The 22,649-nt window shown below is 41.8% G+C and overlaps 1 protein-coding gene across 1 annotated transcript; it reads right to left on the bottom strand.

Annotated features, from left to right (window-relative positions):
* Nucleotides 1-1,338: 1,338 nt before the first annotated feature.
* Nucleotides 1,339-8,226, bottom strand: LOC134856664 (eukaryotic translation initiation factor 3 subunit G-like). The gene is made up of 2 exons (XM_063872941.1): nt 7,963-8,226; nt 1,339-2,151 (listed from the first exon to the last, which is right to left on the bottom strand). The coding sequence occupies exons 1-2, from the start codon at nt 8,215-8,217 to the stop codon at nt 1,456-1,458; spliced, it is 951 nt and encodes a 316-aa protein (XP_063729011.1). The 5' UTR covers nt 8,218-8,226; the 3' UTR covers nt 1,339-1,455.
* Between the last annotated feature and the right edge of the window lie 14,423 nt (nt 8,227-22,649).

Below are 22,649 nucleotides of genomic sequence, written 5' to 3'. Positions count from 1 at the left end.
GGATAATCTAGATAGTCACTATTATTGTTAACTTTGCAAGATCAAGTTGATTATCTTTATTGGAATTAAATACTGCACAAGCGTTTTCAACATAATATCAGCAGCAATGATTGTAATTGAGCGCTGCAAATGCATATACTGTAACGAGGATATCCAGTTGCTGCAAAAGCAGCACAGATGTTCCGACCAATCATACTGTTTAAAAAATTGGAGTGATAAAAGGATTACAAAATTAGGCAGAATCGACAAGCTGTCATCGAAAAGTTGATAACAAACAAAGCTTTTAAAAACATAACTTTTAATTTTTCTTAAAATTTTATTGCTAAGGAATGAATTTTAAGAAAGAAATAAATGAAGCCTTCAAAACTAGATTTCCTAGAGAAAAAAAATTTTCACTGGTTAACTGAAAAAATTTTCTTTCATAAGACATATTCGCTCGCTTTACTTGCTCGATAAATGACTAAAACTCAAAAATTTAAAACCGGTTTATCTCAAAATCGGAAAAAGTTGTTGAATTTCTGAAAATATTGTTCGAATCAAGACTGAAAGGAGTTAAATGTGGAATATCACTCGACGCATTCCAATGATTATTTATGGCGAGAAAAAATTAAGCGAGACAGATGGCGACACAAAAATATTGAACACAAAAAAATTGTTTCACAAAGAGGCGAAGCAGAGCTTCGCAACACTTGCGATGCAAAAAAACACATTGCGCAAGTCAAAAAAACTTCTGAAAAATTACTTGAAAAAATAACTTGACGAAATTTGAAAAAAAAATACAGCTTGAAAAACTTCATATTTGTATCAGATGAAGTTCATCTTTGGGTCGAAACCTGTTGATCCGAAAAAAAAACTGTTGTCATAAAAAATTTCACTGTACTTCAAAGTTTTTACGACCCATCCAAACTCAAACAGATCCCAAACGGATACATTTTGCCCTCGAAATTACGCAGAACAAGTTGACTAAGTCAATATAACACGTAAAACTGTTGTAACATTTAAAGAAAAACGAGAAAAAAAGACTCAATATCAGTGGTAAATTTACAAATCTGTGAAATTTCAGCAATAGTAAAACAGTTTAAATTAGAACAGAACCCACGCTTGAAAACGTAAACCAATAAAAACCCTACCATAAAAAAATCCCCCTCTCCCCATTTAAGTAGTCGCAAAAGTATGGCATGGGTGATATTTTAGTTTGATTCGATTTATGGTGGACAAATGATAAAAACAGCTTTTGGTTTTGAACCAATTCTGCAGAATGGATTAAAAACTTATCGGTCTTGAGAATTGCAGCTTGAGTTTCAGTTATAGCTAACTCAGAAAACTGTATCTATAAAACCGCGTAATGAAAATTAAATTGCCATTTCCATTTACAACAATGAATACCCGATACTTCGTTAAGCTGAACAGCAATTCATTTTAATATAAAAAATCCACACTTGCATATTAATAATTTTAACGTGTGGAAGGCTGTGCCCACTCGACGCTCAAGATTAAACACCCCAATCTGTGTCGGTTGAAGGTCTCGATTGCAGCTTCTGCTGAACTTCTCTCTCTGTATGTCACAAACGCGAAGCCTTTACTGGCTTTGGTGGTTCGATCTTTAGCCAAGAACACTCTCTCAATGCTTCCTTTCTGTTTGAACAGCTCTTTCAGGTACATGTCGTCCACGAAGTCGGGAAGGTTGGAAACTCGAATGCAATTCTGGTCATTTCTCGCCATTCCTCCAGCACCACCGGGTCCTGCTGCGCCTGCTTTTCCTCTCAGACTTGGGGGTACATAGCTTCCATTGGCTACCGGTTCCATAGAGCCCGGTTTCTTCTGTCCAGACATTTCCTGGGAAAGCTTGTTATATTGCTCCATTTGTGATTTCAAAGTACACTGCGCAGACAAGTGAGTTGTAGCTCCACAATGTCTACACGAAATCAGTTTGTCGCCAATCTGCAATTTCACCATTTCATCTTCATCGCCAAGAGTGCCTGTGTCTTTTGTTGACACGAACTTCATTGATATTTCTTCGATTGATATCTGCGTCGTGGCTTTGTTTGGACCAGGTTCGTCAACAGCAGATGCTCCGAATTTAGCCAATCTCTTTCTCGTTGCAATTGATTTATTTACCAGCTTCTTTTCTTGCCTGTACACGGTCACCACCTGTAGAAAAAAAAACACTTTTTATTTGGGCTTGCAAAGATTTTTTACTTCTATTTGCCCTAAACAAAATGATACCGCTATCAATTAATTTAATGAAAGTTTTTTTGGCAAAAGTTTGCATCAAAACCTATGTGGTAATATCTGTGTTCTGGCGATTCAGAAATGGGGAGCAACTTCGAGTGTCTTTTAATTTTTCTCTTCTTTTCCACGCAAAATCAGAAATGGGTCCTGCGTTATATCACATAAAAGCCTTTGACTCAGACAATATTATTATTATTTATTTTTATTTAATTATTATTATTCAACATTATTATTTAATTTACAATAATTATTTATGATATAAGCTTTCAGTTTTAAATAAAATAAGCCTGCTCTCTCGCTTTACTCGCTCGAAAATAGTCGAATAATCGAAAATTTCGAACCGTTTTTTCTTGACAATGGAAAAATCTTTAGAAAGTTTTAATGTCGTTCAAATCTTGACTGAAAGGGCTTTAATATGATTATCAATCAAGCCATGTCTATTTGTTGTACCTAATTTTGCATGGAAAACAAAAAAACTGAAACACTCGCGAATACGAGTTCCTCTCCATTTTCAAAGGTCGGAACAATAAGCACAATGCGTGTAGCCCAGAGAACATCACAATAGGTTCGTTAGAAAAACTGATAAAAAATTAGAAGCCTTACACTCAAGGAAAACTCTGCTTAAAACAGAGGCAAAGCTGTGCTTCGCAAATCTTGCGAGAACACGACCAAAAAGCAGCTCTATCAAGTGAAATAAGAAATTGTAGAAATAGGCCTCGACTAAGCAAGAACTCGGGTACTTGTCGGATTCGAATCTACAACCTGGCGAACTCGAGTCTCACGCACTAACCTCTTAGACACAGATGCTTAAAATCCTCAAAAACTAGGCACCAATAACACAGCTACATATGCTAATAAATTGCCAATTCGATGCAGCATAAGTAGCACCAAATTCAAAAGACACAATTTTGCATGCAATAAATTGGAAAGCATTAGGCTAAATTATGTATAAATAATGCATTTCAAAAAATTACGAGATACATGGAGTTGGAAAACTTCTGAAATCGAGCTTTTTATCATTGTACTGCTAATTGAAACAAATGACTTTCTTCGATTCATTTGAATTAAAAATGCATCAACTGTGTTAACTTTTTACTAATCAAATTTCAAACCACTTATGACATTATACTCTTTCAGCAGCCTACCGAATCAAAACTGCCATCAAAAGTAGCAATTTGATTTGCGCGACTTAGTAACGAAAAAAAGAGCTCGTACTAATACACTTTGCTTCGCAAGTTTAAAAACAATTTCCATTGAATCACCTGCATGACTTCTACACCAGAAAATTGGAAACTTAAACAAGCCTCTACAAAGGTTCCAGATACTGGATTCCGTTACCGCCACATTCAATTCCGAAATTAAATCAAAACTAAAGCTGTTCCGCAAGTAAATGTGCCTTTTCATCTGCACATTTAAATGTAATTAAAAACATCGTTCCTTAACAATTATGAAGCATCGACTAAAATGGCAAGCCATTTTCTTTAAGTATCCGATAACACATTTGCGTCATACCTATCTTGTTTAAATAACATTCTATGTTTTCTGATTTGTAAAAATATTGAGACAAGTGAAACCTAATAACCTATTGAGTGATCTCACGTCTGTATAGCTACTTCGAAACGTTAAAGCTGTTGCTCCACAATCAAATTAAATTTTCGGTGGAAGTTTGCTACAATCGATGCCCTAGCTGCATTAACTGAAAAACTCCTCGTCCAGCACTAAGCCTAAGCAAGCCGAGAAAGGTTTTACTCGTAAATTAGAATGGCGCGTCGGGATTTCATGGCCACTGAAAAAATCTTTGCTCATGAGTCATCATTAACTGCAAAGCTTGCAACATGTGTTGTCCCTTCGTCAAAACCAGTTTACTGTCTTCGCAGACATCACCAATATGTCCTGCCATCTTCATTGACCCTAAAAAATTATTCGCTCACCAATTTCTGCAGGATAAACTGGAGCTCTATAGAACCAAGGGTCGTTGCTATATTCGGTTTACTAGTTGATTACTTGTCAGGACGTTGTCTTGCTATATCAAGACTGGGTGATTTTCAGACTAACAAGGAAGTGGTTTATTTCAAAAATACATATTTTATATTCGGATAACTAAATTTGAAAATCTTCCAGTGGCTTTTGGCTGGATACTGAATTTTTTTATGCCGTCAGCACCTTCTGTAACTAATTTATCTAAATCACTTTCAGTTGCAAACTCAACCAACGAAACAGCAAAATCACTCAAACTCATTTGAAACAAGCTGTTCCACTGTCAGTACAATCTTTCAATGCATCTGTACATTTAGAGAAGGTCTGAAAGAAACTTCAACATCGATCCTAAGCAGTTATCAGGTATCGACGAAATACTTTTCGTCGATACTTGAAACACTTTGCGATGCGAAATACTTTTCGTCGATAACCGTTTACTTTCCTTGGATGGGCGGTTAAGTTTTGATAATATTTTACACGCCTGGAGCTGCAACATCATCTACTTGAGCGAAACTTGGCTTAACTCTACTGTGGATTCTTCATGTATCTGTCCTTTCTCTGACTTCGTTGTTATTGCGAGGTCTGATCAAACTTTAGGTGCTCACAGAGGTAATCTTATTGCAATGAGAACTTGCACAGACTGTTTTTGACATTTACCCAATAATGTGTGATTCGAACGTCGGTTGCGATACCTTGCTTTTTTCCGTGTCATTTATTCTCTGCATTGTATCAATATAAACCCCCCCCCTGCTTCTTCTTTCCGCACAACCTTCGATGAACTCAGTGATTTCTTCTTAGCAGCTCATGTCATTTTTCAAAGCGAGCGTATTAAGCGTGGTAACCTTTGCGGCAGCTACTTTATGGTAGGTGGTGACTTTAACCTGCCAAATGTTGACTGGCGCTCGTTCCACAAATCAAACTCTACGGTATCCACCTTTTTTCCTTGTTTAATGACCTTGATTAAGAACAGTACAAACTTGAACCCACCCATAAGTGACAATCCGCTTGAAATCTTGCTTTTCAATTCCACGGTGCCAGGTGGCATCAAAAATTATACTCTGGTTTTTCAGCTCTCACATCTTTACGATGACTTAAGTTCTTTTACACTCTCTGTTCTTTCACAAGGAGTGATTCTTTCAAAAAAGGTAGTCGATTTGAAGTGTATATTTATCGTGGTATTAGTTTTCTTCCAAATTTATCTCTTGGCCTCGGGCGTATTTTGTTTAATTTAAAGTATATCTGCATAAGGCCTAAAATTTCTTGTCATCAGTTTGGTTTTATGACCAGGCGTTCGACTGTCACCCAACTTCTTACCTTCTGCAATCAGATTTTTGAAAACCACGAAATGAGTATCTTCATTTGTGTTCTATGCTGACGTCAAATAGGACTTTGATTCAGTTCCCTATCAAAAACTTCTTATTAAACTGGCGAGTTTTGGCTCTGAACATAATTTTCTTGACTTAATGAAATTTTACATATCAGGGCGCTTTCAACGTGTTCGCATTGACGGTTTTCTCTAACAGGTCGTTTCTGTTTCCAGGGGAGTCCCCCAAGGCAGCATACTTGGCCCGTTGGTCTTTCTTATTTTCGTGAATGATATACCGGATTTGCAATCCTTCAATGTTTGCTGACGACTTAAAATGCTGCAGTACATCCGAAGCACTACCGCAAGCCGACCTGAACTCCCTACTTAATAGGTGTAATGAAAATTAATTGGACTTGAACCCTGATAAATGCAAAGTTCCTAAGTTTTTCAAGCATACGTCTACTACACCTGATTCTTTCTTCATGGTCATATAGTTGACGAGCCCCCATTTTTTTCTTGGCATCATTTTCACTGGCAATTTATCATGGTCAACGCATATCACCGATAAATTACAGAAAAGCAACGAAGTGAAATTTAAGCTGAGACGTAACGCTCCCGCAAGCACAAATCAAAACAACAACTTTCAATTTTATTCAAGTTGCATCATTTCTATCCTCACCTACGGTTCACTCATTGGTCGCCTTCCAAAACTGATTTAGCAAAGTTGGAATCTTTTAACAGGAGGTGTACTCGTTGGGTTGGACTCAATTGCAATTACAAGAAGTCACTCGTGCAGCTTGATGTTTTTCCCATATGCTATCGATTGGAAGTTATAAACCTTTTATTGTTCTACAAACTAAATGACGATAAATACGAAATTAAAGCTGCAAATTTTGTTACTACAAAAAACCAGTCAGCTTTTCTCTGTAGTTCAGTTCAGACGTGCGCTCATTCACTATCAAACTCAGAAATATGAAAAGACGAGGCTGTAGGGCGTAACAGATTACGGGGTCAAAATCTAAGCACCATATTAATTTGATAAACTATCAAACTCTGAATCGGCAGGTTAGTTTTTAGAAAAAAAACATGCAACATTTCAAAGATTGGACCTTTCCTAATAATATAACTTTTTAAGACATAGGCATAGACTCTTGTGCAGAGGAGGGTCGCACAATTCGTTTTTTGTGCTTTCGCTCCTTATCTCCAATTTCGCAGAGTAGTTTTTGAGAAATTTGAAAATTAACCAAAATATCAAAAAATGGGTATAGTAGTAGTAGTAGTAGAATAGGCTTCAGAGCATTAGCTCTAGGGAATTTCACCCTAGAGCTATGTTTGAGACCATACCTTTTTTTCCACCAAATTTAGGAAAAAGCCACTTGAGAAACGAACATACCCATGATTTCCTCTACTGATTGAAACTTTCATCTCAGATTTGTGCTTTTAATATTTGAGGAAATGAAAGAATTAAAAATAATCAGGTCAAAAATCCTCAAAATCCTCAAAAGCGCAAAAACTTTCCAAAGCGTCGCCAAAAAAAACAACAGAAAACAATAAACCCGATACGTTTTCAAAATAACTGTTTTTTTTTCAAACCGGACCTAACACTTGCCAAAAATAAAGCAGCGATTTATGCTATTAAATTGCCTATGCTTAAATAAGCTTAAAAAAATTAAATTGAAATATACCAAAATTTCCAACAAATAAGCACTTTTCTTTGTGACTTAGCTTGGAAAATTTTTTTTCGTAATAATACACTACGCTTCGCTTGTGTTATGATTGATCTTGCAATAAATTGTTACCAGAAGGGCTAAGAAAAAAAAGTTAAATTATAAAAGGGGCCCTTCCGCTTTGGTACGGTCGTGCACAAGCTGGATAGGGCCCATACCAGCATTATATAAATACATCAATAAACAATATTGCAGGAATTAATTCAAGTCAGCATTTAATGCATTGTCATTAAAAATATTTACTTTAACCGTCCCTCCTCTACAACAGCACTAGAAATGAATGTGAATCGTTTTTGCAAAAAAAAAATCGCGTCATGTCAAAGAACACGTACATTTAGGTCCTATCGAGTAACCGAACTCGTGCTTTCGAGGAAACTAAGGGAGTTGTGATTAAAGTGTAATTCTAAACTTTTTGGTTTCTGAATTATCGATGTCGTCAAGAACTTCAAAAGAAATCTTCAAAAAACTGAAAAAGATCTAATTGGGTGATCAGTCTAGATGAAGGAGTTGGGATTCTGGCCCAAAATATGACCTTTCAAATTCTTCAAACAATAGCCTGAAAGAAGCAGTAGTACAGCCCATCAAATTCGCAACATTTACTATCCCAAAAACGGCTTTAAAAAAATGCTTCAGTAACAATCCAATATGAGCATCAAACTGTACTTTTGACTTAGTTTTATTTTACGAGCCAATTCTAAAATCAGATTACGAAACACAAACCTTTTCTTTTTTGTTCGTATCGGGATTAATCCGATATTCGGTTTCAACTTTATCTCCGTCGTTGTTGTACTCTATTTGAACGTCTTGCTCATTCGGTTTCAGCACTGGAATTGAAGCTGTTACTGCATTATTAGAAGGTAACGATGAACCTTTTGAAGCTTTGGTTTCTTCGTAGTCGACTAAATCAGCCCAATTGATTGGCTCACCATTTGTCGCCTTTGGCGTCGCAGGAACTTCATCTCTTGATTCAACCATGCTATCTAGAAAAAAGGAGTCATTATAAATATATTGCAATTAGAATTCAACAAACGATATTCGAATGCGTCATCGCGCATCTTTTTTGTAATTACCAGGTGGAAACTATCCAGGTAACAAAATTTACATCAGGGTCCTATGTTACGTCGCCCATTCATTAAACATTGGAATTGTAGTAACCTTAGATAGCAACATATAATTAAATTATGAAGTAGGTAAAACTTTGGCAATCAAAAAAATTCTCCGAATGCAGTTTTTTACATTAACTGACCCTGATACGCATGCGGCTGTCACAGATTGCTTAAAAACATCAGCTGTGGGTGCGATTGCGCCGTGAAATTAAAATTTCTAGACGGTATAAGAATTATAACTGGGTCACAGGAAAAAGTGAGCATGATTTACCACAATTTTTGAAAAACTTCTATATCACAAGTATAAAAATGCGAACCATGTTGTCACAAATTTGAGCCAGCGAGTTTTTCTTCGGAGGACAGCAGGGAATCTGAAGTGGTTCTATGGAAAAGTCAAGGTTAAAACCTGAACTTACTTGAGAATTTATGATGTCTGAGATCTGAAATCATTAAATAACGATGATGACACTAAGACAAACGACAAGTGAAAGAAATTCGTTATTTACAACTGTCAAGATTACATGACAAGCATATAGAAACGGAGCTGAGACCTTGCTCAGCTAATTTAGCGATATTAAAACCGAGGAAAACGGGTAATCCTGGGACAATCAGAAAAACCTTGATCCTCTCGAAACCAGTTGGAATTATTCAAACTAACCGATTGGCAATTATTGTTCCAACCGGTTATTATGTTAGTAACCGGTTGAAGTAAGCATATTCAAGTTTCAAAAGCTCAGTTTTTCTTGAAATCATACCTCTTGAAGTAGTCACGGTAAATTACAGAAATTAGCTTTGATTATAAAACATTAAGGTTAGATTCGTTTATTTATTTTGAATAATTTCCCGCTGGTTTTGGGAGACTTCAAGGTTTTCCTGATTGTCCAGCGTTTACCCTGCTCACACTGCCTTGTTGGTGTGGATTTCATGATAGATCAATATTGTATTCTAAACATTGGCGAACAATAGCTGTACAGCACGGAACATCGGACGGCGCTACCTATATCAGCACAAACAATGAGCGGTTTCCAAAACTTTGCAGAAGCAGCAAGAAAAGAACAAGTACCCAGCAGACATGAACTACTAGTAGTGTGCCAGTCGGTCATATTTGGAAGTTTGACCTTGAGAGAAGCAAAAAACACTTAATTTTGGGGTGAAATTTAATTTTTCAAAAATTCGAATGGAGCCTTTCATGCACGATTTTCTCGCGATAACTGAAAGTCAAAAAAGAGAAGTCAGAACAATCGAGTGACAATCGCGGGAAAGTTGCAAGATAAATCAGTAGGAAATTGCTATTCGCAATTTCCGTCACAGTAATAATCTAGAGTAGAGCTGTCCCATTCGAAACAGAAAGAAGCGTATTCCCACGAACTGTATTATTGTGACTTGACTGGAGTATTATTCTAAACTGGACTAGAGTGAACCTTCGGTGGAAATTTGGAGAGCTTGAGTGTCCCAATGGTTCACGAGAAACTATAGCCTAGAGTACAAACTTGTTCTTGTTGTTAAAACTGACAAACATTAAACTCATTTTAGTTACATTATTTAATTCTCGAGTTGATTACCGACTTGATTACTCCCAATTCTTGAGCGTGCTACAATGTGAGTACTAATTTAAATTTCTAGAGTGTGTTTTATAATTGTTATGTTGAGGTAAGGCGAGTTTTAGGTTGATCCATCTGAAATGGATCAAAGTTCCACTGTCTAATAAAAAGTAACGTAACGGATTGTTCCAACCCGGTTTTTAACGGCGTTCATGTATTTTGGGTATCTAGAGACCTGAGTATGAGGACGTTCTTAATTCTAGAGTGGGGGGATATTTTAGTAGTAGCCTTTAAGCTGTAACGGGTCGTAGTCTCATGTCACAAACGAACCGAATTGGCTCCGACTGATTTGAGGTAGAAAAACACAAGAGATAGTGTCCCTGACTCTTGAGCTAATGGTTATAGGGCCTATTTTTCTTAAGCCTCATGTGTGACTGCAGTATACGAATGTTACATAGTGTTTTTATGGCGCTCCTGGGTGTTTACGACATCAAGACTACGGAGTCGAACCCACTTGAGACAGCTTCGGGCTGAATGCCCATTCTAGAGTACCGGCGGTGCGGTTCGACAGGAACGTGCAAACCTTCCGGTTGTACCGTGATAGCTTTTTAAGAAAACTCGAGAAAACTTCCTGGTACGCTCTCCGAACGAGGCTTAGCTAACCGAGTAAAGGGGCAACTAGGGGGACAAAAACACGAGCAAAAAGACAAAAAGCAAAACAAAAACCAAAAAAGAATAGAAAAAGGAACAAAAACCATAAAACGAAAAAAGACAGTGACTTTGACACCAGATTAGTTGGATCAAACCTTTATATTAATTAAATAGTATACCCATACTGTTTTACAAGTTAGATCGTTTCGATCAACCTAGTAATTTAACCCAGTAACCTTAATAAAGAGCCCGAGTGTGGGGCGTTGTCAAGGGTTTTCAGATAGCTTGGAACTTAGCTGAACCAATAGGAGACTTGACTGGAAGAGGTGACCAGCCGAGTGGGAAAGTGGTTCAGGAGCACTTGAGCTGAACCAATAGGAGACTTGACTGGAAGAGGTGACCAGCCGAGTGGGAAAGTGGTTCAGGAGCACTTGAGCTGAACCAATAGGAGACTGGACTGGAAGAGGTGACCAGTCGAGTCGGAAAGTAGCCAAGAAGGATTTGGCAGTTCTCGAGTTCTCAAGTTGGGCAGAACGGGTATCGTTAAAATTCACATTACATTATAGGAAATAAGTGTAAAATTGGATAAGCGATATCCCCCGGTTTTGAGAAACGTTTTTACTTGAGCAGGCCTGGAGACAGGTCTACGGTTTTCTCTTGAGAGGTTTAGCACCCGGCGCTTAAGGTAATTTTAGGCTTAAGAAGGGGGGCTAAAAAGGGGGGAGGTTAGAAGGGGGGCTGGTTAAGTTAGAAGTGAGCGGTTGTAAATTGTAAAAAGGGGGGAAATTAGAGTAACTAATTAGTCGACATCGTTGATTTAGTTACATTAGTCATTTACACGCGTTGGTCATAGGAAGCGGATATCCAAAATTGGAATTAGGTTAAGGTAGGTACCCTGGTCGGATCGGTAGGGGGGAACGGACATAGACAGTTTTTGTGATACCCCATAAGATCGCTAGCAGGGGGGAAGGAAACGCGTGGCAATTAGGTACCAGACATTTTTTCGATAGAAGGTAGACATTTGTCACCTTTGAATTTTAGGTGGGCTCATCTTTCCGTTTTTATTACTTTTTCTAGCTTGGATTTTTGTTGCATTTTGGTGAGGATTTGTGTTTAGTTTTTATACGAACAGGTGATCACAAGATACCTGCGCACAGGTTTTGGTCTCAAGTTGCTTGGAACATTGAAAGAGAGGTAATTAAAAAGAAATAAGAAAAAGGGGGGGCAGCATTTGGCTTTTAAGAGAGGGTTTTTGGGAAAATTTTACTAGAGCTTGAGTGGTGGTACAAAGTACAGTGAATCAAGAAGTCCCCATAACGAAGAAGAAAGAGGTCCCACCGCTCAGACACTTGTCAACAGTCTTGGGACAGTGCCAAAGAAGTCCTGGGACAGTGTTGGACCAGAACAGTCTTGATACAGTCTTGGGACAGTGGTCTTGGGACAAGGGTCTTGGGACAGGGTCTTGGGACAGTGGTCTTGGGACAGTGGTCTTGGGACAAGGGTCCTGGGACAGGGTCTTGGGACAGTGGTCTTGGGACAGTGGTCTTGGGACAGTGGTCTTGGGACAGGGTCTTGGGACAGTGGTCTTGGGACAGTGGTCTTGGGACAAGGGTCTTGGGACAGGGTCTTGGGACAAGGGTCTTAGGACAGTGGTCTTGGGACAGTGGTCTTGGGACAAGGGTCTTGGGACAGGGTCTTGGGACAAGGGTCTTGGGACAGTGGTCTTGGGACAGTAGTCCTGGGACACTAGCCTTGGGACAGTAGTCTTGGGACACTAGCCTTGGGACACTAGCCTTGGGACAGTAGTCTTGGGACACTAGCCTTGGGACAGTAGTCTTGGGACACTAGCCTTGGGACACTAGCCTTGGGACAGTAGTCTTGGGACACTAGCCTTGGGATAGTACTCTCAGGACAAGGGTATTGGGACACTGACGAAGTACTGGGACAGTACCGAACAGTCTTGGGACAGTAGAAAGAAGCCTGGGACGGTACAAAGAAGAGTAGGGACGGTAACTGGAAGTCTTAGGACAGTATAAAAATTGAAGTAAAATTACAACAAGTTGTTTTAAGACAGAATTAAGACAGAACAAGACTAATTGGAACCCGGTACGGTTGGGACCACAAATAAAGAAAGTTACTCGAAGATTTTAGAGAACTGGAACAAGGTTTTTATCACGTTGTATATTTTTTTTAAAGAATTTGTTTCCACAAAATTTTTTATTCTTAGAATAGAATTGTGTATATAATAATATTGTAAATAAGAGCAATTGTAAATAGAAATAATGAGACGGAGTAGGGTACCGGTGCTTGAAAAAAGGTCAAGTGGATCAAACACGAAATATAACTCGTCGCTGCGTGGAACGACATCAAGGGGCCCAGGCAAAACAAAAAATAACTTTTCAGTTAGCATGGTCAGCACGAAGAGTGGCACCGAGAGCAAGACGCGAGAAGATGCGAGGGAAAAACAGGTGGAGCCTACAATCGAAATCGACCTAGAGACACCAGACCAGAGCGTAGATGAACTGGAGAAAAAGACGACGGAGTCAACTCCAATGCCCAATGCAGAAGAACCAAACCCGAAACCCATAGAGTTCTCACCAATAGACAATGTGGAAGATGCAATAGGCAACACCGAAGAAACGGTGAAAGAAGACTCTCAAGTAAAAAAGACATCTTTTACAGAAAGGTTGGCGATGATGGTCGGAATAAAAACGAAAGAAAACATGACTGAAGAACCAAAAGCTGAAAGAGCACGAACATTTGGGACAGTGAGCACGAAGACGACAGAAGCCAATCCAAGAGAGGAACAAAATAAAGCAGAAGCTACGGCCGAAGACAGACCGACGGCTGACCATGAAGAGGCTACTATTGAGCTAGGTGACTTGATGGCGAAGCTGAATCAGTTCGACAAAAAACTGAAGCACAGCGAAGAGGACAGAGAAGTGATAAGAAAAGAATTAAGATACAACAAACACGAGTATCTGGATAGTTATTTTAACCTGGCTAAGGCAACAGATGAGAGACTCAAGGAGATGTCAGATAAGGTAGAAGCCACCAATGAAAAACGAGATAAGAACATCAAAAAAGATATGCAACAGTTGAAAAACCGATATGATGATGTCAACAGCCATTAGGTAGCCTGGAAAAGAGAATGGACACAATGAGCAAAAATCAGGCCGAAAGTTCATGTGCAATACAGACGAAATTGGATGCAATCTTGAGAAATTCTACCTCACAAGAAAGACCGGCAGCGGATCGCACGCAAGGCACCAGAGTTGACTTTGTGGAACCACAAAGGGGCAAACGACAATCGACACCGTTGCCCTTAACCCGGGATACGGTGAGCATAGCACCAACAGCTGCTAAAACAATCATGAAGAATGGAACGTCAAGTACAACGACTGGCCCGGGGGACTCAACAGCTAACAGCAACGCAGGTCCGGATGCTATGACATGGGCAAGCACTTGGGAGATGATGAACAGGACTCTAGAGGCCTTCGCCACGAGGAACACTGGCTCGAGCGATAGGAGGGACGGAAAATCAAGAAAAACTTTCAAGAAGCCAAAGGAATTCAAAGACGACTCCGATGGATGCATCGACACTTGGGTGGAAGTGATGAGATTACACCTAGAGCAAGATAACTTAAATGATGAAAGACAAGCATGCACAGCCATACTCAGCAACTTAGAAGGCACGGCATTAAAATGCGTGGTCGCAAAGAAAGAAGAAGAACGCGACACCGCGGACAAGATCTTCGAGATATTGCTGAATCGATTCGGGTCAGGCATGAAGGGTCACCAAGCGATGATGCGATTTGAAAAGAGAAGGCAGAGGGACGACGAGTCAATAGATCGGTTCCTAGATGATCTCGAGAGCTTGAGAAGAAGGAGTGACACAGAGGAGTCGACAAACAGAAGAAACTTTAGCCTTGCCTCGAAGTTCATTGATGGGGTAAAAAGTGACGACCTAAGGACAATGTTAGCAACATACTACACATTGTCGAAAGACAGCGCACCAACCCCAGAAGAAATGAGACAGAAATCAAGGGAATACATGCTGATGAAGCCCAAGAAATACTCATATTCAGAAAACAGGAACACACAGGGGGGAGGCCAACCCCAGAGGTCATCATGGTACAAACCTAGAGATGATATGGACAAGCGCAGATCATGCGCGAACTGCGGGTCAGCGGACCACCACGTGGCTGACTGCACAACATACAAACAAGGCATAAAGAGCCTAGGATACGCACCGGATGAGGAGGACATGAGCCAGATGGAGGAACACGAGTACTATAGTGGCTTAATCATCAAGATAGGCGCAAGATGCTTCTTCTGTAACCAGGAGGGGCACTTCAGAATGGATTGTCCCTTGTTCTGGGAAGCGGTCAAGGACCAGAGTCACCCCAAACATAAGTTGGCATTAGCGGCAGTGCAGAATCAGCGGAATAGACAAAACGAGATTGAATCTAGGAACTTAGGAGCACTAAGCACGGAATTGCCGACGAAAACAGTGAAAGCTGTAACACATGTTAATGGTGCGATAGAGTCCGCGGCCAGGAACTCTCTAGAGATAAACTATGAGAAAGCGGCAACGGAAGCAATTGCCAAAGTGAAACAGGATCTGGCTGCGAAAGAAATAGAGCAACGACTGAAGCTGGAGATCGAAAGACAGAATTTTAACGAAGCATTAACCGGATCGAACCCAACACCAGAGGCTGTACCGGGCTCAACAAAAATGGAGAATTGTAACACTGTAAAAATGGTGACGGGAAAGCCATTCGTCATATCGAAAATTGGGGCGAGAATAATGTCGATAATCACAGTGGGCGGCCACGAGGTAACCAGAAACTTGAGCGAACCGAGCGACCAGACAATAATGCACATTGACGTGTACGCAGATTACTTGAGTTGTATAAGCCCACAAACGACTTCTAGAGCGCTGAGAGCACTACTCACGAGAGGGGGCAGCAAGTCGGTCCGTGTTGACAACAGGTATACTGAAGCTTATGGTCCACACGAGGTGATGCCAAATATAGATGGAATAAACATCTATACCAAGACAATGATAACATGTGACGAAGACCTAATTGGGCAAATCTACGTAGGGAAAGAAGAGTTGAAAGTGAGATCGATTGGACACTGCGCCATGCTTGAAGAAGATGCAATGCACATCGGGACGGAGGCAGATGTGACAGGGCACGTGCTAGATATAAGTGGCAAAAAGACTCAGTTGCGTGGGTTACTTGATACGGGAGCAGTCTTGAGCGTCATACCAATCGAAACTTGGGAAAGGATGGGCTTTGACAAAGGTGACTTGATAGACTCGAGAATACGGCTGTCAGCTGCAAACAAAGGGGCCCTTCGGGTGCTGGGCAGGACGCCGATAATAGCCCTCAATTTGGGGGAACGTAACCTGTGGATGAGCTTTATCGTGGTAGAAAACCTAGATGAATCTGACCAATTCATTTTGGGCAGAGACTTCATCAGGAATTTCGACGTAACGATTGACCTAAATAACGCAATGTTCAGGATACGGAACCCGGATAGGAGGTACGCAATCAAACCGGTAAATTTAATAATGGCAAATGAAAACAAAGCACCGGTATTCTTGAGTAGGAGGGTGAGGCTAAAAGCGAATGAAGCGGCAATCGTAGGCTTGAGGATGAAAAATTACAATGAACTAAGTGACAACAAGCAAGTGTGTGTAGTTCCGAACCCTAATAGTCAAAGTGCTGCTGTTTTAGGAAGATCCTTCTCGATAACGAAGAGCGGCCTCTGCGTCAGTGTCTTGTTGAATACCCTTGATATACCGATCACGATACAGAGAGGGAGGAAACTGGGATATGCTTTACCGGTTAAAACTCGATATGAAACGATTGAGAACTCAAAACAAAATGAAGTTGTTGATTGTCCCAATCATAAGGACAAAATTTGTATCTTGAGACGATTGCAGAAAATAAAAGATTCTTCAGGTCTTATTAAATCACTTAAGTCAGAAACGGATGATGGGCTGTCGAGCTGTTCGAACTTTCCAGAGCGACCCACACTAGATGAAATGCAAAATGAAAAACCGGTTCTGCCGGAGATTGAACATTTGAGGGGCAAACTGAAAGATGAACAGCTCGAAGCCATCAAGGACGTACTAGAGCGGAACTAGGAAGTTTTTTCGAGGCATAAGGCGGATATCGGGTGTTGTAATTTCGTTGAGCATGAAATAGAACTTGAGGAAAACGCGGTACCACACAGGGAGGGGGCGAGGCGCATGACCCCACACAAATCGGACGCGTGTAGAAAAGAGATCGAGACGTTACTAGAGTATGACATGATAGAACCATCCAAGTCACCGTGGGCGTGTGGAGTAGTGATGGCCAAACAGAAAGGCGACCAGTTGAGGTTTTGTTGTGACTTTCGATACCTGAACTCCGTCACGGTGAAGGATGCCTATCCCATACCTAGGATTGATGAGAGCCTCTCGAAGTTAGGTGATGCAAAATTTTTTACGACTCTGGATTTAGGCTCGGCCTTTTGGCAAGTACCACTAAGGAAGCAGGACAGGGACAAGACAGGGTTTGCCTGCGAGTTGGGTCTGTTTCAATGGAAACGGATGCCGTTTGGACTTTGCAATGCCACAGCCACGTTTCAGCGGTTGATGGCACACGCGCTGATAGGCGTAACGAAGAAGTATGGCAACCTGGTAATGTGCTACGTGGATGACGTGGTAATAGCGACGCCAACACTGGAAGACCACATTGAGAGACTTGACGAAGTGTTTGCATGCATGAAGAGGTCGGGGCTAAAGTGTAATCCATCAAAGTGCGAGATACTCAAGGACTCAAAAAAATACTTGGGCAGGATGGTAGACAAGCACGGCATTAGACCTGATACGGACGCCGTGGAAGCAGTCCTGACCTGGAAATCACCGAAGACAGAGCACCAGTTGATGAGCTTCCTGGGTTTCGCTAACTATTATAGAGAGTTCATCAAAGGCTATGCAGACAAGGTATACCCGATGCAACAATTAATGAGACACAAGGGCAAGAAGTTCACGTGGAACAACGCAGCAGAAGAGTCATTCCAGAGAACAAAGAAAGAGCTATGTGAGGCACCAGTACTGGGTATGCCGACTGAGAAAGGGATGTACGTGCTGGACACGGATGCGTCGGTAGTCGCGATTTCTGGGATTCTCCACCAAGAACAAGAATGGAATGGGAAGACAGTCTTGAGACCAATAGCGTACGGGAGCAAAGTCCTGAGTGACACGGAAATGAAGAACGGAGCACCAAAAGCAGAGATGTTTGCGGTGGTTACCTTTGTCGAGAAATACAGGGCATACCTGGGCAGTGAGCCATTCAAGTTGCGAGTCGACAATCGAGCACTGAGCTGGCTGAAAACGTACTCAATGGACCAAAGTTACATTGGGAGGTGGATAGTTCGCCTGGATGGATACAACATGATAATTGAGCATAGAACACGAGATAAACATCAGAATGCCGACAGCTTGAGTAAGAAGACGGAGTTCTATGAGAGACAAGAGCAAAGAGAGGCAGACAGACCTGAAATCAAAGATGGCTTCTCCTTCATGGACAAGGAAACGTACGACAGTCTTCCACTCACGAGATGGCTGAACAAGTCAGGCAAACCGATAGAAGATCATCCTGAATTGCCTAAAGAGCTTCCAGAGAAGACCATCTTGAAGAAGAGCAAGAGAATTCCGATTGAGATTATACTCAAGTCGAAGATCGTGAAGGAGACGCTCAAGGCAAAAGGCTATGATCTTAACCAGGTGGAAGCAGGAACTGCAAAGATAGATGATGACTTAATGAGGTTGCTCGAGAAACTATCAGATGATAAGCCCGTGATCCAAGAGAAGGGTAAAGAGGAACCGGAAGTCACTATACTTCGGAGAAAAGAGACAGTGAACGATACTAACTCATCAAGAGGAAGCGTCACTGACAGCAAAGATGTCGTGCGGTCACTAGTTGACAAAATCCCCGAAGACGTTCTGGAGCAGACCAAGGTCAGGAAAAAGAAAGTGACGTTCAAAGAAGATACTGAACACCTGGGACTAGGTCAAGAGTCTGGGGAGTGTTCCAGGTTCACGGATGAAGGAACCAGAGAAGGAAAATTGTCCGGGGAGCGTGAAGGATGGGATGAAGACTCGGATGAGAGCAGCGAAAACCAAGACAGTCTGTGCATGATATTGGCGGAAGAGAAGACAAGGCACCACGACAGGGAGTTACAGACGGATCCATCTTCAGGAACATACAACATGGACATACAGGAGATGCGAGGTGGTGAGGAACTTGAGAAAATTGCGGTTGCAAGGAAACCATTCAGGGAACTATCATGCAACTCAAACATCAGAACGAATCTGGTGCCAGAAGATGATATGAAAATCGTGAAAAGGCTGATATGTGTGAAACTGAGTGATGACATCCACAACCCTGGTGAGATGAATGGACAGATCATGGCGCTAAAGGAGCATGTTAAGGCGAGATATAGGCTGTCAGACCTAATAAGAGCCCAGAAGAATGACAAAATGACAAGTAACCTCTCCAAATGGATCCAGTCGGGGGTCAAGGAGAAGGGGGAACTTGAGGAAGACAGCTACAAGATCTTGAGCCAGTTCTACAAAGAAAAGAAAGACTTACTTTATGACACAGCTGATGGGGTGGTAGCGTGCAAGAGGAGAGATGAGGAAAAGATATTACACAAACACAACCTCATCATACTACCACAATTGTACCAGACGGAGGTGCTCTTCAGATCACACGACCAGATGGGCCACCAGGGGATAGACAAAGTACAACAAAGGATACTTCACAGGTTTGATTGGCCAGGAATGAGAAAAGCTTGCGAGAGATGGGTGAATGCCTGCCTGGCATGTCTCCAGGTAAAAGACCCAAGGAAGATGAAGTTTCCCCTCAAGTCCGTTGAGAGCTCAGAGTTCAATGAAGTGGTGCAGATAGACCATCAAAAAATCTGCACGACAGAGTCGGGATATAACCAGATACTGGTTATAATAGATCACTTCACAAAGTTGGCGGAAGCGGTTCCGTGCCAGACAGCCTCGGCCGAAGAGACATGTGATCATTTGATAACGCATTGGATATCGCGGTATGGTTGTCCAATGACTTTCCAGTCGGACAACGGCAAAACATGAGCCAGATGGAGGAACACGAGTACTATAGTGGCTTAATCATCAAGATAGGCGCAAGATGCTTCTTCTGTAACCAGGAGGGGCACTTCAGAATGGATTGTCCCTTGTTCTGGGAAGCGGTCAAGGACCAGAGTCACCCCAAACATAAGTTGGCATTAGCGGCAGTGCAGAATCAGCGGAATAGACAAAACGAGATTGAATCTAGGAACTTAGGAGCACTAAGCACGGAATTGCCGACGAAAACAGTGAAAGCTGTAACACATGTTAATGGTGCGATAGAGTCCGCGGCCAGGAACTCTCTAGAGATAAACTATGAGAAAGCGGCAACGGAAGCAATTGCCAAAGTGAAACAGGATCTGGCTGCGAAAGAAATAGAGCAACGACTGAAGCTGGAGATCGAAAGACAGAATTTTAACGAAGCATTAACCGGATCGAACCCAACACCAGAGGCTGTACCGGGCTCAACAAAAACCGGGAATTGTAACACTGTAAAAATGGTGACGGGAAAGCCATTCGTCATATCGAAAATTGGGGCGAGAATAATGTCGATAATCACAGTGGGCGGCCACGAGGTAACCAGAAACTTGAGCGAACCGAGCGACCAGACAATAATGCACATTGACGTGTACGCAGATTACTTGAGTTGTATAAGCCCACAAACGACTTCTAGAGCGCTGAGAGCACTACTCACGAGAGGGGGCAGCAAGTCGGTCCGTGTTGACAACAGGTATACTGAAGCTTATGGTCCACACGAGGTGATGCCAAATATAGATGGAATAAACATCTATACCAAGACAATGATAACATGTGACGAAGACCTAATTGGGCAAATCTACGTAGGGAAAGAAGAGTTGAAAGTGAGATCGATTGGACACTGCGCCATGCTTGAAGAAGATGCAATGCACATCGGGACGGAGGCAGATGTGACAGGGCACGTGCTAGATATAAGTGGCAAAAAGACTCAGTTGCGTGGGTTACTTGATACGGGAGCAGTCTTGAGCGTCATACCAATCGAAACTTGGGAAAGGATGGGCTTTGACAAAGGTGACTTGATAGACTCGAGAATACGGCTGTCAGCTGCAAACAAAGGGGCCCTTCGGGTGCTGGGCAGGACGCCGATAATAGCCCTCAATTTGGGGGAACGTAACCTGTGGATGAGCTTTATCGTGGTAGAAAACCTAGATGAATCTGACCAATTCATTTTGGGCAGAGACTTCATCAGGAATTTCGACGTAACGATTGACCTAAATAACGCAATGTTCAGGATACGGAACCCGGATAGGAGGTACGCAATCAAACCGGTAAATTTAATAATGGCAAATGAAAACAAAGCACCGGTATTCTTGAGTGGGAGGGTGAGGCTAAAAGCGAATGAAGCGGCAATCGTAGGCTTGAGGATGAAAAATTACAATGAACTAAGTGACAACAAGCAAGTGTGTGTAGTTCCGAACCCTAATAGTCAAAGTGCTGCTGTTTTAGGAAGATCCTTCTCGATAACGAAGAGCGGCCTCTGCGTCAGTGTCTTGTTGAATACCCTTGATATACCGATCACGATACAGAGAGGGAGGAAACTGGGATATGCTTTACCGGTTAAAACTCGATATGAAACGATTGAGAACTCAAAACAAAATGAAGTTGTTGATTGTCCCAATCATAAGGACAAAATTTGTATCTTGAGACGATTGCAGAAAATAAAAGATTCTTCAGGTCTTATTAAATCACTTAAGTCAGAAACGGATGATGGGCTGTCGAGCTGTTCGAACTTTCCAGAGCGACCCACACTAGATGAAATGCAAAATGAAAAACCGGTTCTGCCGGAGATTGAACATTTGAGGGGCAAACTGAAAGATGAACAGCTCGAAGCCATCAAGGACGTACTAGAGCGGAACTAGGAAGTTTTTTCGAGGCATAAGGCGGATATCGGGTGTTGTAATTTCGTTGAGCATGAAATAGAACTTGAGGAAAACGCGGTACCACACAGGGAGGGGGCGAGGCGCATGACCCCACACAAATCGGACGCGTGTAGAAAAGAGATCGAGACGTTACTAGAGTATGACATGATAGAACCATCCAAGTCACCGTGGGCGTGTGGAGTAGTGATGGCCAAACAGAAAGGCGACCAGTTGAGGTTTTGTTGTGACTTTCGATACCTGAACTCCGTCACGGTGAAGGATGCCTATCCCATACCTAGGATTGATGAGAGCCTCTCGAAGTTAGGTGATGCAAAATTTTTTACGACTCTGGATTTAGGCTCGGCCTTTTGGCAAGTACCACTAAGGAAGCAGGACAGGGACAAGACAGGGTTTGCCTGCGAGTTGGGTCTGTTTCAATGGAAACGGATGCCGTTTGGACTTTGCAATGGCACAGCCACGTTTCAGCGGTTGATGGCACACGCGCTGATAGGCGTAACGAAGAAGTATGGCAACCTGGTAATGTGCTACGTGGATGACGTGGTAATAGCGACGCCAACACTGGAAGACCACATTGAGAGACTTGACGAAGTGTTTGCATGCATGAAGAGGTCGGGGCTAAAGTGTAATCCATCAAAGTGCGAGATACTCAAGGACTCAAAAAAATACTTGGGCAGGATGGTAGACAAGCACGGAATTAGACCTGATACGGACGCCGTGGAAGCAGTCCTGACCTGGAAATCACCGAAGACAGAGCACCAGTTGATGAGCTTCCTGGGTTTCGCTAACTATTATAGAGAGTTCATCAAAGGCTATGCAGACAAGGTATACCCGATGCAACAATTAATGAGACACAAGGGCAAGAAGTTCACGTGGAACAACGCAGCAGAAGAGTCATTCCAGAGAACAAAGAAAGAGCTATGTGAGGCACCAGTACTGGGTATGCCGACTGAGAAAGGGATGTACGTGCTGGACACGGATGCGTCGGTAGTCGCGATTTCTGGGATTCTCCACCAAGAACAAGAATGGAATGGGA

The sequence above is a fragment of the Symsagittifera roscoffensis genome, chromosome 1 (assembly GCF_963678635.1).
Source record: "Symsagittifera roscoffensis chromosome 1, txSymRosc1.1, whole genome shotgun sequence".
In the NCBI taxonomy this organism is placed as follows: domain Eukaryota; kingdom Metazoa; phylum Xenacoelomorpha; order Acoela; family Convolutidae; genus Symsagittifera; species Symsagittifera roscoffensis.
Note: the sequence above shows the minus strand (reverse complement) of the source record. Positions and strands in the feature narration are given on the sequence as shown.

Bases quoted from the DNA above. Each gene is read 5' to 3' on its own strand.
- LOC134856664 (XM_063872941.1), bottom strand. From the start codon at position 8,217: ATGGTTGAATCAAGAGATGAAGTTCCTGCGACGCCAAAGGCGACAAAT. The intron at 2,152-7,962 runs GTTTGTGTTTCG...TTTTTTCTACAG, and splicing joins ATACGAACAAAAAAGAAAAG to GTGGTGACCGTGTACAGGCA.